Source organism: Felis catus, chromosome X (genome assembly GCF_018350175.1).
Source record: "Felis catus isolate Fca126 chromosome X, F.catus_Fca126_mat1.0, whole genome shotgun sequence".
In the NCBI taxonomy this organism is placed as follows: domain Eukaryota; kingdom Metazoa; phylum Chordata; class Mammalia; order Carnivora; family Felidae; genus Felis; species Felis catus.
Window position 1 is genome coordinate 85,664,007 of NC_058386.1, and position 15,510 is coordinate 85,679,516.

The following is a 15,510-nucleotide window of genomic DNA, read 5'->3' on the forward strand; positions in this document are numbered from 1 at the left end:
AATAGCACTATTTCCATATACCTATGGTCAAGTGATTTTTGACAACATAGCAAAGACAATACATGGGGAAAAAATAGTCTTTTCAACAAATGATGCTGAGATAAGTAGATATCCAAATGTAAAAGAATGAACTTAGACCCCTACTTTATTTAACAATTAAGGGGCACCTGGGTGGCTCAGTCAGTTGGGCGACCTACTTGACTCAGATCATGATCTCACAGATCTTGAGTTTGAACCCTGCATTAGACTCTGTGCCGACAGCTCAGAGCCTGGAGCCTGCTTCCAATTCTGTGCCTTCCTCTCTCTCTCTCTGCCCCTCCCTTGCTCTACGTTCTGTCTCTCTCTTTCAAAAATAAATAAACATTAAAAAAATTGAAAATTAACACAAAATGATCAAATACCTAAATGTGAGAACTAAAACTATAAAATGCTTATTAGAAGAAAACATTGGGATAAATATTCATGACCTTAGTTTTGGCAATGGATTTTTAGATATGACACCAAAAGTATAAACAATAAAATAAGAAATCAATAAATCAGACTTTATTAAAATTAAAAACTTTATTTCTCAAAGAACTCTATCAAGATAGTGAAAAGAAAACCCACAGAATGGGACAAAATGTTTGCAAATCAAATACCTTATAAAGTACTTGGGTCTAAGATATATAAATAAATCTTACAATTCAATAATGAAAAGACAAATAACGTAATTAGAAAACAGGGGCAAAGATTTTCAACTAGACATTCCTCTGAAGATCATATACAAATGGCCAATGAGCACATGAACAGATCATTAATATGATCAGTCATCAGGGAATTTTAAGCCAAAACTACAGTGAGATACCACTTGACACCCACTAGGATGGTTATAATAATAAAACAGAAAATAATATGTGTTGATGAGGGTATGGAGAAATTGGAATCATTATTGCTGTTGGGAATGTAAATAGGTGCAGCACTGTGGAAATGATTTGGCATTTCATCAAAATGTTAAATACAGAGTTACTATTTGACCTAATAATTTCACTTCTATGTATATACCAAAAAGAAATAAATATATATATTCACCAAAAAGAAATAAAAGCATATATTCAAATAAAAACTTGATATGAATGCTCACAGCAGCATTATTAATAATAGCCAAAAGAGAGAACTAACCCAAATGTCTATCAGTTAATAAATGGAAATGAAAATGAATAAAATAATGATATATTTTGCAATATGGGCAAAACTTGGGAAAAAAGTTAGTCGCAAAAGTCCACATATGAAATGATTTTCATTTATATAAAATGTCCAGGATAGATACATCTATAGAAATAGAAAATGTATTAGTGGTTCATTAAAGCTGGTATGTGTTTGTAGGAGAATTTGTGTGTGATAACTAAAGGGTATAAGGTTTCCTTTTGGGGTGATAAAAATATTTTAAAATGGATTGTGGTGATGGTTGCATAATTCTGTTAATATACTAAACACCATTGAATTTTCACTTTAAATGGACGAGTTGTATGGCATGTAAATTATATTCCAATAAAACAGTTACAAAATAAACAAAATGTAATGATTCTTTTCAGTGAAAACTTTATACAATGGCCATTGCTGCTGGTGTAGGAATCACACTTTCAGAACCACTAAATTAAAAGATCTTCAGTTAAGCTTTATTTTCTCCAAAATTCCCGGTTAACCAGAGATCTCCATTCTCTGATAATTCTAGTTGAGATTATATTATAAATTGCTGTGGGGTATAATGGGTGGCCATAGAATTTCCTTTGTTCTACTCTAGTTTAGGATCCCATAGTTATTAACTGGCATAGTTTAGGAATTTTATTGTCTATTGTTTATTCTGCAGGATGAGGAAGAGGATCTTAGGACTGAACTCAACCTTTTAAAGAAGTACTCTTTCCACAAAAACATTGTGTCCTTCTATGGTGCTTTTTTCAAGCTGAGCCCCCCTGGCCAGAGGCACCAACTTTGGGTATGTATTTAACCTTGATCTTATTTCCTAAGACTAAATCTCACTTGAGGAAATACATTTTCACAAGCTGAGATGCACTTTTGTGCACTTACAGGAATACTTAAACACTCCACTGCTCAAAGTAGTATGACAAAATGTGTTCTGATTCCTGGAGATGGGAGTAATAAAGTATGGAAAAGTAACATAAGTTCCTGGCAAGGGTCTTCAGAGTAAAATAGAGGAGGACTCAAATGAACACTGGGAATATCTAACATGTTTCTTTTTAAATATCGTTTTGCTGCTTTTAACTTTTTCTGTATATTTGCTGGTAAATTAGAGGTATGGCTAAGGAGACTACCTGATGGACTTGCAAATAATGACTGGATAAGTATCAATTCTAATTAGCATTCAGCATGAACATATGGATGCATTTAACTTTTTCTAAGGAAATGCACTTATGTTTAAACATAACTCCTGGAAGTTTAAACATAACTCCCGGAAGTTTTTTTCTAATTTGTTAGTTGACTTATCTTTTTCTTAGTCTACTTATGCCTATACTGTCACAAATTAAAGATCAATGAGATATAAATTGTATAGGGTAACTAAAACATAAGCTACAGTTACCAGAATGTTGCTGCCTCCCACTATGGCAGAAATAGTCAAATAACAAGAAAATGAGCTCTGGTCAGAGATATGTTTATTTCAAAAGGAATATTTAGAACAGAAATGGGGTCAGTGTCAATTGCTAGCTACATTTCCATTTCCATTTCAAGTCAAGAATAGTATTGGTTTTTTTTTCAAAATAATAACTAAGAATTTTAAGAACCTTCAGTTGTCAAGGAAAGATTGTTCCACTTTACATAATGGACTTTAGGAAGCAGGGCAGTGGACATTATAGAAATATTTTCAACAAGGAACTGAATTGAAATAGTGGTTCTCAAACTTTAGTGTGCATCTGAATCTCCTGGAAAGCCTGATAAAACACAGATTGCTGAGCTCTACCCATAGGGTTACTGATTCCATTGGTGTGGGGTGTGGGCCCATGAATTTGCACTTTTTAACAACAGATGATGATGTTTATGCTACTGGTCTGGGTACCACACTTTCAAAACCACCAAATTAAACATCTTCACTTTAATCCCATTTTATTCCAAATGTCCAGTTAAGTAAATCTTCTTTTATCTGACAACTCCAGTTGGCATTTCATTAAATATTGCTGTACACCTTTAATGACTATTGGTATATTTTTGGCATACAATATTTGTCTTTTAATATAATTTTACTTACAATTTTTTTCCTCTTGCTTGTATGGCAGTCTCCTTATTAGATGTATTTATCAGTACTCAATTAATTCAATTATTCAACATATTTATTCAAAACCATCTATTTGCCAGGCCTTCTGCTAGATTATGAGATTACATGGATAAACTGAACAAACATGTCCCGGACCTGTTGGAACTTACAGTCCATTTGCAATGACCAGTATCAGTCAAATAATCACACAAATGAGTATATAATTTGTCAGAAGGGAAATAACATGCTTCTATGTGGGCAAATAACAAAGGTATCTAAGTTAAGTAGGGAATGAGAAACTCTTCTTTAATAAACTTTTTTTTGAACTGAGATCTGAAGGATGAATAAATTATTTGTGGAGGCAAGAGTTTTCATGGGACCATTTACACTGTCTTGCCCATATAAATCAGAACAAATAGGAAGTAAGTAAATGACTAAATAATTACCATTTATAAAGTATATGTGCCAGACATCATGCTTACAAAGCTGGGAAAATAATTGAAAATGTCTTTATGTTCCTTTAAGACTAGAGCGCTTCTGACTTAAGTAACATTAGCAAGATTTTTCCAGGGTACATCTGAATGAATGGCTTTAATTTATGTTTGTCATGGTTCAAAATGAGCCCCTTTTCTTCCATTACCACAGTTGTACATGTTGTGACCATTTAATACAGTTAACATGAAAATTAAACTTTCGTGGTTTCTCTGTATAATTAGTTTTGTTAGGCAATTTCTTCTCTTCTTTTTTGTGAGAGTGTACTTATGTGAAAGATATGCAATAATATGAATTGTGAACAAATATAAATTAAAGGAATGATTTACTGAAAAGAAAATGTTAGCATTACAACAAGAAATGAGGTAGACTTTACATATTCATGATTTGGGGCATATCCTTTAGGTTTCCTTCATCTACAGCAATAATTAACTTGCCTACAGTTTTAAAAAAACATGTTGTATTTATAAAGAGGTTTTGACATGGGCACTAATGCAGAAGCCTGTGCTTAAGAAAAGTTTGTTGGGTTGATTATAATAGATATATTCTCTTTTACATTGTCCAGGCCTCTAGCCAGCTAATATAGGAAAGGAAATTTACTAGTTTAGTACCTGATTAATTGATGGCAAAAAGATAAATTTTCTGAGAAATTTTTGTTAATAAAGTAACATCTGAACAAGATGGTTTCAGTGATAATAGCCTTAAAATAGAGTTTCCTTAGCAGTAAAGTCATTTGGGAAAAAATGCCCTATAGGAATACAATTGATAGTTTACCCCTTGAAATTGTAGTTTGCCACTATCTCAGGAAACAATAATTTAAAATTTAGAATTCAGAAACAAAACAAAACAACAATAACAAACAAATTTAGTCTTAATGTTGAAGTGCAAATTCTTTTGAGATCCTTCTATCCTGCTTCTTCACTTGCAATCAAATTGTTCCTTCAATGATCTTTTCTGTTGCACTCCAGGCATCAGTCTTGTCTCCTGCACAAGCTTTCTACAGGAATATAATCATTCTTTTTTCAATAAACTGAATGTTCTTCCTTCTCTTTATATCCAAACACTATCCTTCAAGGCTTAGCTCAAATTCTACCTCTTGGTTAAATATCCCTGGTGTGGTACCTGCCTTCCCTCCCTCCACTGATCTTTGGATAGGTTCCAACTCTTTAATTCCACTAGCCTTTAGAGACTCCCACCAGACAATTGAGCCAGTATTTGCAATGTCTTAATCCCTAACATTACATATAAATACAAGCCATATGGACTAAAACTCTCCAGATATTTTCATAGAATTACTTTCTAATTCTTGACACTTTGCTGACTTCCCTGCAGATGGTGATGGAGTTATGTGCAGCAGGCTCAGTCACTGATGTAGTAAGAATGACCAGAAATCAGAGTTTGAAAGAAGATTGGATTGCTTATATCTGCCGAGAAATCCTTCAGGTGAGTCTTCATATAGTCATTCTCCCCTGCCTTGAAAATACCTGGGAGTAATATATGCAGTGTACTTTATACTTGCTCATACAGGTTGGTTTAAGAATTCTAAACATAATCTCTGGATCAGGATACCAAAAAAGACCTAAAGGCTTTAGAGAAAGCAGATTTTCAGGTGATGTCTATGTCCTTAACTTTAGATAGGTTGCAATACGGGTAACCAGGCCCTTCCAAGCCTTGCTCTTTAATGGTTCTGTCACAGTTAGACTATTGTGTTCATTGGATCATAGAAATAACCACTTGGAATATTTATTACATCATTCAGATTTTTAGAGTTCTTAAAAAAAAAAGCTGCACTATATCGTTAGAGATTAAAAGTGAGACAAAAGTCCGTGTTTTACAGAATGGCCCCAAACCATCCATAACCATTTTGCAGACAGATATCCTATTTGAAGAATGCCCTACTTTTAAAGCTTGCTTCATTTTGAATACCAAGTTGGATGAGAACAATATTCTTGATCTACCACACTCAAATTTTTCTGTGTGGCTTAGGTGCTTAGGGTCACCCGAGAAGGATATTAACAGAACTGAATCGGACCACTGATATACTGTTAGAATGTCCTTCCTCCCATCTTAATTGGATTCACTTGTGCTAATAGTGTAACTAGTTGAGTGCAAACTCTATACTGAGTTTAAATTCTGGTTCATGATGTATTAGCTGTGTGTCCTTGAATCAGTTACTTAATTTTTCCAAATCTCACTTTTCTTATCTATAATACGAGGTGATAGTAGTACCTTCCTCAAAGGATTGCAGTGACAGCTTCATAATTTCCTTCATGTAAAGCACTTAGCACAGTGCCTGGCAATAAAGTAAAACAAAATAAAGGATTCAATTAATATTAGCTGTTTTTACTGTTACTTCTGTTATTAACCCCCAGTTATTATCTGGAGAAATCTCACTGAAGCCAGGTCACAGGTTAGTTTTAGTGGTGAACAGGCTGGAGCCAACATAGTAAGCCAATACAAATTGCAAACGCTTTCAAAGGAATTTCCATAGTCCCCCAAATTCTCAGCCTACAAGGTTGACTAGAAAATATTCTGGATTAATGAAATGGTTGAATGAGGAATAGAGTAAAACAGTGGCTATTATATTTAAGGTGTCCAGGTCTTCACTCTTATGGTTAGTTGGAAAGATGGAGGCTAGAAAGGAAGGTAAACGGCCCAATGTATACAAACATTTCTTTTTGGTGTTCTTTTCTTTTCATGGGTGTCCTGATTTATTTTCCTTTCCTTATAGCCAAAAGCAGTATTTCTGGGAACTGGTTGTAGTAATTCCAGCCTAAATAAAGAATTTTGTCTGAAAAAAGCAAATCTGGGCCATTTTTCTTACCAAAAGGTTTTCCAAAAATACTAAGAACAGTACCAGAAAGAAAGAAAATATATATACTGATGTGACTTTTAAAATAAATATACATTATCTATGTGCAGGGCTTAGCTCATCTTCATGCACACCGTGTAATTCACCGGGACATCAAAGGTCAGAATGTGTTACTGACTCATAATGCTGAAGTAAAACTTGGTAAGTTTGTTCTTGCAGTACTTTAAGTGGTGCCCAAAATATTTTAATGGAGAATAATCCTTTAAGATAACTATTTTTTTATAATTTCATTAACAATATCTGCTACTTATTTAGGCTGTGTCTTCATTGCTTGCAAAACCAGTGAAATTTTGAAAATTTGTTTGGTGAGGAAGGTGGAGCAGGAGAAAAATGCACCATTTACTGCTTCTCTGGAATCATTAGTTCAAAACAACTTTTTTTTTTTTTTTTTTTAAATTTTTTTTTTCAACGTTTATTTATTTTTGGGACAGAGAGAGACAAAGCATGAACGGGTGAGGGGCAGAGAGAGAGGGAGACACAGAATCGGAAACAGGCTCCAGGCTCTGAGCCATCAGCCCAGAGCCCGACGCGGGGCTCGAACTCCCGGACCGCGAGATCGTGACCTGGCTGAAGTCGGACGCTTAACCGACTGCGCCACCCAGGCGCCCCTCAAAACAACTTTTAAATTATAATGGAAGGCTTACATTTTGGTCATTGTTTTACTCTCTATTAAGTATAGATATTATATTTATTTCAACAATTGAATTGAGTATTTATTATGTGCAAGTTTTTGTGCCATGGACAAGAAACAAAGACAATTCTTCCACATCACAAAGCCATATTTTCCAAAGAACATCAAATAACTTTTAAATTACTTAAGCATAAATTGCTTCTTTGGAATTTCGCCTCAAATATTTAAAGAACTGATATCAGTTGCTCTCATAATATCAAAATCAAGTTCAGAATTAGAAATCAAAAGACCAGAAAGTCCCTGGCTTTCTATTCCAAGATTTAAAATGGCATAATTTATTTAAAAATAACCACACATATTGTCTCACAGGCACACAGGGTGCAATTTATTGTACCCTTTAATGTTTAATATAAATATCGTTGGTTGGGTTTTAAATAATACCATATGATTAATGTTAGTACTATGCAATGGCAGATAACCTCATTGATATAGAATATAAATCACTGGTATTAAATCCTGTATTATTTTTAAATGATATCAGTTCTACCATATCTCTAGCATGACCTTAAGATAGTTCCCATTTTCCTTATAAAAAATATAACCATGGCAGAGATTTTTGTTCATTCATTGAGAATGTGTTCATTGAATATTTGCAGAAGAAGCTTGAGTAATAATCGTTCCTGAAATAAGAAAAAAGTAATTTCAAGAAAATGTGTTATGTCTCATGTGTTTAAAAGTTACAAAGCTAGAAATACAATTTTAAGACACTGTGCCAATACCTTGGGGGAATTTGGATCTCATATTCAAATGTGCAGGATAGATAATCTGTTGCAAGGCTACATACATACTATGTTCACATGTGGCAGCACTCCCATATATTTGAGTCAGGTTTCTGGCAAACTCTACCATTTGCGATACAGAAGAGAAATTGTTAAGTAAATGAAATGCCACTGAAAAATCTGTCACAAAGTCCATGCACTAAAGCTCATGTACTTTACTCTGTGGGAGAGACCTTTTAGTATGGATAAGAATTTAATCAGGCTTATTTTACATATAACCCTTATACATTTGGTTTTACATTTCTCAGATTCCAGGATATTTTTAAGCAACATATTATGAGAAGGTTGCAGAAGGAAAACCCAAGGCCATAAAAAGGGAGTGATAGGAATGAGACTGGAAAATGATCATATTATAATTGCAATTGATAAGTAATCCTTATATTCTGGTCCCTAGGTCATTAAAGAAAAGGTTAAATTATACCACTGTTGAGGTCTCATCTCTACTTTTGTCTTCATTTCAAGCTTTTCTTGTTTCCTTTTCTTCCATCCATCACTCTTTCTTCTAGTCTTTTCTCTTTTCATTTTCTTCCCTGAATGTCATACATTAGCTCATGGCCTTCATAGGTATCTCTTGGCCCTTTAAGTTGGCCCTCAGGGATAGTGAGACTGCTGGGCTCTGATTTAACCTGTTCTCCAAAAATATGTAGATAATGAGATTGTTCAATACCCACTGATGATTTGCACATATTATAGGCATTTTTTATTCTTGTTAAATCCTTCCTTAAAGACTTCTTTAAGCTCTTAACTTTTTAATTTTTCATTTATTCTCCTAAATTCTTCAAACTACTATTTAGACAGTGTTGCTATCCATCCTCTAGATTCCTGGAAACCATTCTAAATTAGAAAATCTACTTCATTTTTCATCCCTGAAAAATTTCATCTACTTTCATTTTTCATCTTTTTTTTTTTTCTGGACTAAATAACCCCTGTCTACTTTAGCCTTTTTTCTGTCTGTTACTGAGGATACCATACTAAATATTTTCATATAATGTATCCCACAGATTAATAGAAGACTGAACTTTTACAGTCTAACCTAAGATATAGATACCACAGTAAATATATGCATCTGATTCAGAAGATCTGTAGAAGAACTTAAACTAAATTCTAACAGAAAACTCATTTTTCTTTATTGGTGTAATAGGACTTTCTAATGTCATGAGCGAGGCTTCCTAATAAGCTACTAATAGGTTTTAGATTTCTTAGATGTTGCTTATAGTGTTGGTCTTCCTTCAGCTTGGTGGCAGTTCCAAACACTACATATGTTATCACTTCAGAGGTTCAGGGTATACTGATGGAACTTTATTTTTAATATTCATGGTAAACTTTCAGCCAAACCTACTGTAGATTTATAGTAGCACTTCTGAGTCTCTTTCCAACATAAATAGAAGCAAAAACCTAATTCTCAGTATTTCTGGAGTGGACTTCATGGTAAAGTTTTCTGGGCCGGAATGAAAATCTGTTATCCATTGTGGATTTTGTATTGGCTTTCCAAGTTAAAGCAATAACTTATTGAGCTTTTTGTTACTGATTAATTATTTTGACATATGCTGAATTTTGCAGTGGATTTTGGAGTGAGTGCCCAGGTGAGCAGAACTAATGGGAGGAGAAATAGTTTCATTGGGACGCCATACTGGATGGCACCTGAGGTGATTGACTGTGATGAGGACCCAAGACGCTCCTATGATTACAGAGTAAGTGTGAAGATTCACATAGTGGGAATCAAAGATTGGAAAGGACTTTTAACTAATATTTATTTGTAAATGATAAAAAATAAAAAGCAGGCAACTCCTTTCACATTAAACTCTAATAAGAAAGACTAGCTGCTATTCTTATTTGTGGTTTGATTATATGCATAAATGTAATATTTTCTAAGAATATAGACAACATAGACCACTGGTAATTATCTACATTTGAGGAAGAATGTCTAGTTCATGTTGCTTGCAACTTCTTGGGAAAAATATTATATTATGTGGCTTTATATGGAAATTTAACTTCCAGGGGCAGAGAACTTTGTAAACCTAAAAATGAGTGAATGTAAAGCCAATTATTAATCCCCACAGTAACTTAGCTTCAAAAAGAAAATAAAAAATAATTCGATTACTCAGGGTAATGGAGAAAATCCTTGTCATGGTTCACCTCCAGACCACTGAAAATCAGTGGAATAGACAAATTAAGTAACAATTCATGGTATTTATTAAAATTTCCACTGAAATTGCAATTTGGACAATATACATCTATGTACACATTTCAAAAACCTGATGTGGAAAGAAAACTCTCCATTTGCTATAGACTGGAAAAACCACATTCAGTCTTCACATCATAAGTCATCCAAACAATTCATTGTGGCTTCATTGTGTGGAACCTAGAGCTCAATACTTGAAGTTGATTAATTCAAGTCTCATCTCTTTTCCCTTTTCCTTAAATGCCCTCTGCTTGATCTGCAAGCAGATCCATTGAGAGTTTATAGTCTATTGCTATTACAGGCTATGGAGACTATGGAAGCATAATGTTCTTTTAGGTGGCTTGCTGTAAAAATGATGCTTTATGCCTGTACAAATTTTTTTGCAGTCTTCAAAGGACTTTCACCTATATTAATCATTTTTTTTTCATTTTTAGCCTCATTTAATTGAAAGAAAGCTTCAACTTACACCATCACAACAATCATTTGAAGCTAAGAACTCTATTAGCTGAGATTCTCAGAATTCAATTGACTTGTTTAGGAGTCATCCAGCCAGCCAGTGTACCTACAGCCCTGTGCCCTTTGCACGTTCTAAACGAAGTACAGTTAATAGTGAGGATAATTTCCTTGATCCTCTTGGAATATCATTTCCTAGAATAACAATAATTATATTATCAATTTACTATATTCAAGTAACTGCTGAAAATGCTTTTTATATATGGTATCTCATTTAATACTCATACCAGTGCTATGAGGTGGATATCATTATTATCCCCATTTCATATAGGGTAAAATTGAGGTACAGAGAGTTAAATCATTTATCTAAGAGGGCACAGTTAATAGGTCTATGTGATTGGATTTCTTCACAGCAAGCTACTTTTGTTATTTCAGTTAAGGCAGCAATAGCAATACATTCAAGATGAATTTTCCCTACACTGAACCCTATCCCATATCGTTCTGTTGTGTGGTGTAGTACTGGCAGATCACAAGCTTAGATAACATCTTCCTACAACACCATTCTATAATGAAGGTTCATTGTAGAAAACCCATAAAATGGCTCTGGCATTGACACTCCCCCAACCAAAGATTGTTTTGAAATTCTAAATACTATGAATTTTCCAGTTTAGGTGACTTTGGGTTCATTTTTTCTTTTGCAGAGTGATGTGTGGTCCGTGGGAATCACTGCTATTGAAATGGCTGAAGGGGCTCCTCGTGAGTAAAAATGATGTTTATTTGTTAAAAGCTAGGGAAGCATGCGGGGCGCCTGGGTGGCTCAGTCGGTTAAGCGGCCAACTTCGGCTCAGGTCATGATCTCACGGTCCGTGAGTTCGAGCCCCGCGTCGGGCTCTGTGCTGACCGCTCAGAGCCTGGAGCCTGTTTCAGATTCTGTGTCTCCCTCTCTCTCTGATCCTCCCCCGTTCATGCTCTGTCTCTGTCTCAAAAATAAATAAACGTTAAAAAAAAAATTAAAAAAAAAAAAAAAAAGCTAGGGAAGCATGCTATACAAATCTGCAACTTGCACCAGTCAGCTTGTCTTGGTCAGACAGATGCCACACTATTGCCAAACCGTAAATACTGGACTTCTGAGTGATTATCAAATGTTCTAGTCAGAATGGCCAGATATATCTATAAAGAGTTTGTGCTTTTCTCTTATGATATTTTATTTTAGGCTTATTGAGTTTTATTTCAATTTAGCATCAAAATTATTTGGTACTGACAGTCATAACTAATGAGAATCTGAAGCCTTTCCAGTACATAGTTATTGGTAGAGTATTTAGGTTCCAGAACATTTATAGTCACACACTGCTACTGCTGCAGACTATGACAGTTAAGAGAATCTTCCAGTGTTTCACTGAAAATAAACCAATCCTCAACTCTGGGAAGTGAGTGGTTTTTTGTTTGTTTGTTTGTTTGTTTTTCATTTGGAGTCAGTCAGCTCACCTTTGGTGCCTTCCTTGCTCCTTTTAGCAACTCCAGTGTCCTTAATTGCTCAGAAGACTCAGTTTCCTCTTGTTTCCTCCTCACCCCCATCATTTAAATGATCTGTTAGTATTCTGTTCTCTCAGCACACTGCTTTCTGGTACGAAAGTGAAAATTAAATGTGAACTTAGATATAAATGATTGATAGCCATCTAATGTATGACACCCATAAGCAGGGCATATCTACTGTCCTCAATACCTAAATCTAAAGATATAAATGATACATACATTCCTTGTGTCATTGGAAGAGAAGTGAGAGAAATACCTGGAGTGTTTTTTTTAGGGGCAGGTGGGTGGAGTGGAATTTCTTTGCTTATCCCTTTCTAAGGAGATCCTATAGGTTCCCACGTTCCTGCATGGTCTGTCGGCACAATGTCCAGACAACAAGCTTTGTAAGTTTGAAATATCTTAATACTGTGTTTCAAGTCCAATGGGAGTAATTTCAAGGGGTAGAAATAAAGGTAACTTGTCCCTCTTTTCATGCCCCCAGAACTGCAAAGCATCTGTTTTGGGTGAATAAAAACTTAGTGATGGCCACATATATAAAATTGAAATGAGACTGGGAAGATACATATTATTGCTCATCACCTCTTGATTATTTGTCTTTGTGAAACATGTTTAGATTATATTAGATTGAGCAGCAGCAGCAGCACCTTCTCCTCTTCTTTTTCCACCTCTTTCTCCTCCTCCTCCTCTTCCTCTTCTTCTTCCCCTTCTCCTACCCCTTCTTCTTTTTCTCCATCTTCTTCCCCCTCCTCTTCATCCTCCCCCTCCTCTTCCTCCTCCTCCTCCTCCTCCCCCCTCCTCCTCCTCCTCCCCTCTCTTCTTCTTCTTCTTCTTCTTCTTCTTCTTCTTCTCCTTCTTCTCTTAACAATATGGTATTTCATATGAGTGTTGATGTATGTGTTTTTTTAGGATGCATGACTGCATCAAAGAGTATATGTTTTTTGTTGTTTTGGAATGTTCCTTACCATGTCTTTAAAAAAAACTGTCTTTCTACATTTTGAAGATTTGTACTTCCTAATTCACCTTTATTTTGTTTAATTTTTTCATTCCAAAATATTAAATCATGGGAGAAAAAAAGGAGTAATGAGCAAACTCACAGAAGGACTACAGAGAAGGAGTTTTGCACAGAATACACAAATGGCAAACTTCTTACAAAAGATGTGTGAGGACCAGGAGTTTCTTAATTTACAATGAGAAAAAATAAGACCAACATGCCTAAATAAGTAATCAGAAGGCTGAAACTTTGGTGATGAGTAACTTGAAATAGCCACTCTGCTAAAACATTGGTCTTTCACCAGCCTCCTATATTGCCTGGAGTATTAACTTTGGATAGAAATGATCGTCATTAACTTAACTGTAGAAATCCTCCAGGTTTTGATAATTACCGTCTCAGAGGGGGTGGCCCTCCAAAGTTACAATTATATGATAATTGACTCTGAGGTCCTTTTTTTTACAGAGATGTAAAAAAAGGGGGGGGGGGCACGGAGAACATCTTCTCACTAAAAGGGTGATGTAGAGGTTCCCAGAGGAGAAAAGACCTGTACCATTGCACGCCAGGATCTTCTTAAGTGCTTGGGTCCTTTCTTTCTTTCTTTCTTTCTTTCTTTCTTTCTTTCTTTCTTTCTTTCTTTCTTTTTCTTTCTTTCTTTCTTTCTTTCTGTTTCTTAAATTATACATATGAGTGAAATCATATGGTGTTTGTCTTTCTCTGTCTGACTTATTTCACTTAGCATTATACCCTCTATAAATGTATTTTTAAAGTAGGCTTGCTATTTCAAAGTATGAGACTCTAATGGTAAAATATTTAGGCATGTTATATGTGGGGTAAAGGGAGCATTTACTGGAATTCCTAAAATTAGACTATATAGGAAACCTCCACTGTTTGACATAGCTCTTGTACCCACCCTGTACTCCATTCCTTTGTGGACTTCTCATTTCCCTTAATGAAAACTTCCTTAGTCTATGCTCTAGCTCTTGACCCCTGGGGGTGTTGTTAGTTGACTAAATGATGCTAAAATGTTAATAAATGACAACTGTTTAGTATTGTACAAACTCACTTAAAATATGTTTAAAGGGCAGAATCTGGTGACTGGATGGTTAGAGTAGGGGAATGAAAAGAACAAAATGTGATCCTGATCTTTTGAGCTTGGGGATAATTCTGCCATCAAGTATAAAACTGTACCTCTGTTAATCTTTACCTATGTAATTGAACCAAAAACTTGACCTTTGAGCAAGTGCCTTTATATCACTCTAATGAAAGCACCCTGGGGAGTTTTTTCCTACTATCATAAGAAGCTAGTTTGGCATTATAGTTTTTCTGGAGATGTATTTTGGGAGAGAAACGATGATTCTAAAGAGTCACTGATATCAAATTGTCCTCACATGAATGACACACCTGTAATATTAGATGAAATTTATTGGTGAGGGTGTGGAGAAAAAGGAATCCTCTTGCACTGTTGATCGAATGCAAACTTTTGCAGTCACTGTGGAAAAGAGTATGGAGGTTCCACAAAAAGTTAAAAATAGAACCACCTTATGATCCAGTAATCACACTACTGGGTATATACCCCAAAAAATACAAAAACACTAATTTGAGAGGACATATGCACCCCAATTGTAATTGCAGCATTATTACAATAGCCAAATTATGGAAGTGTCCATCATACATGAGTGGATAAAGATGTGGCATACACACATATATCTATCATCTATCTATCTATCATCTATCTATCTATCATCTATCTATCTATCATTTATCTATCTATCTACAGGGAATATTACTCAGCCAAAAAAGAATAAAATCTTGCCATTTACAACAACATGGATGGAACTAGAGACTATTATGCTCAGTGAAATAAGTCCATCAGAGAAAGACAAATACCATATGATTTCACTTATATGTGGAATTTAAAAACAAAAAAAAAATGAGCAGAGGAAATAAAAGAGAGAGAGAAACCAAGAAACAGGCTCTTAATTATAGAGAACAGACTGGTGGTTTCCAGAGGGGAGGTGGGTTAGGGGGATGGGTGAAATAGGTAATGGGGATTAAAGAGTACACATCATGATGAGCAATGAGTAATGTATAGAATTGTGAGTCATTAAATTATGTACCTGAAACTAGTATAATACTGTATGTTAACTATACTGTGATTAAAATTAAAAACTTGATAAAATAAAAAAATATATTAAGAAAAAAATAAATTTATACTATGGCTCTCCTTTGGGGATATTTTCCAATATAGCACATATTGGAATAGGCTTTTTATA

General features: G+C 34.8%; 1 protein-coding gene across 3 annotated transcripts in view; it reads left to right on the top strand.

The window, feature by feature from the left end:
* NRK (Nik related kinase) overlaps positions 1–15,510 on the top strand; it is a 138,548-nt gene that overhangs the window by 76,223 nt on the left and 46,815 nt on the right. For all 3 annotated transcript variants that reach the window (XM_023249087.2, XM_019824123.3, XM_019824124.3), the window contains exons 5-9: positions 1,847–1,972; positions 5,069–5,179; positions 6,659–6,749; positions 9,639–9,769; positions 11,415–11,469. In XM_023249087.2, coding sequence (XP_023104855.1) covers positions 1,847–1,972; positions 5,069–5,179; positions 6,659–6,749; positions 9,639–9,769; positions 11,415–11,469 — 514 coding nt within the window. The remainder of the gene's footprint in view (positions 1–1,846; positions 1,973–5,068; positions 5,180–6,658; positions 6,750–9,638; positions 9,770–11,414; positions 11,470–15,510) is intronic.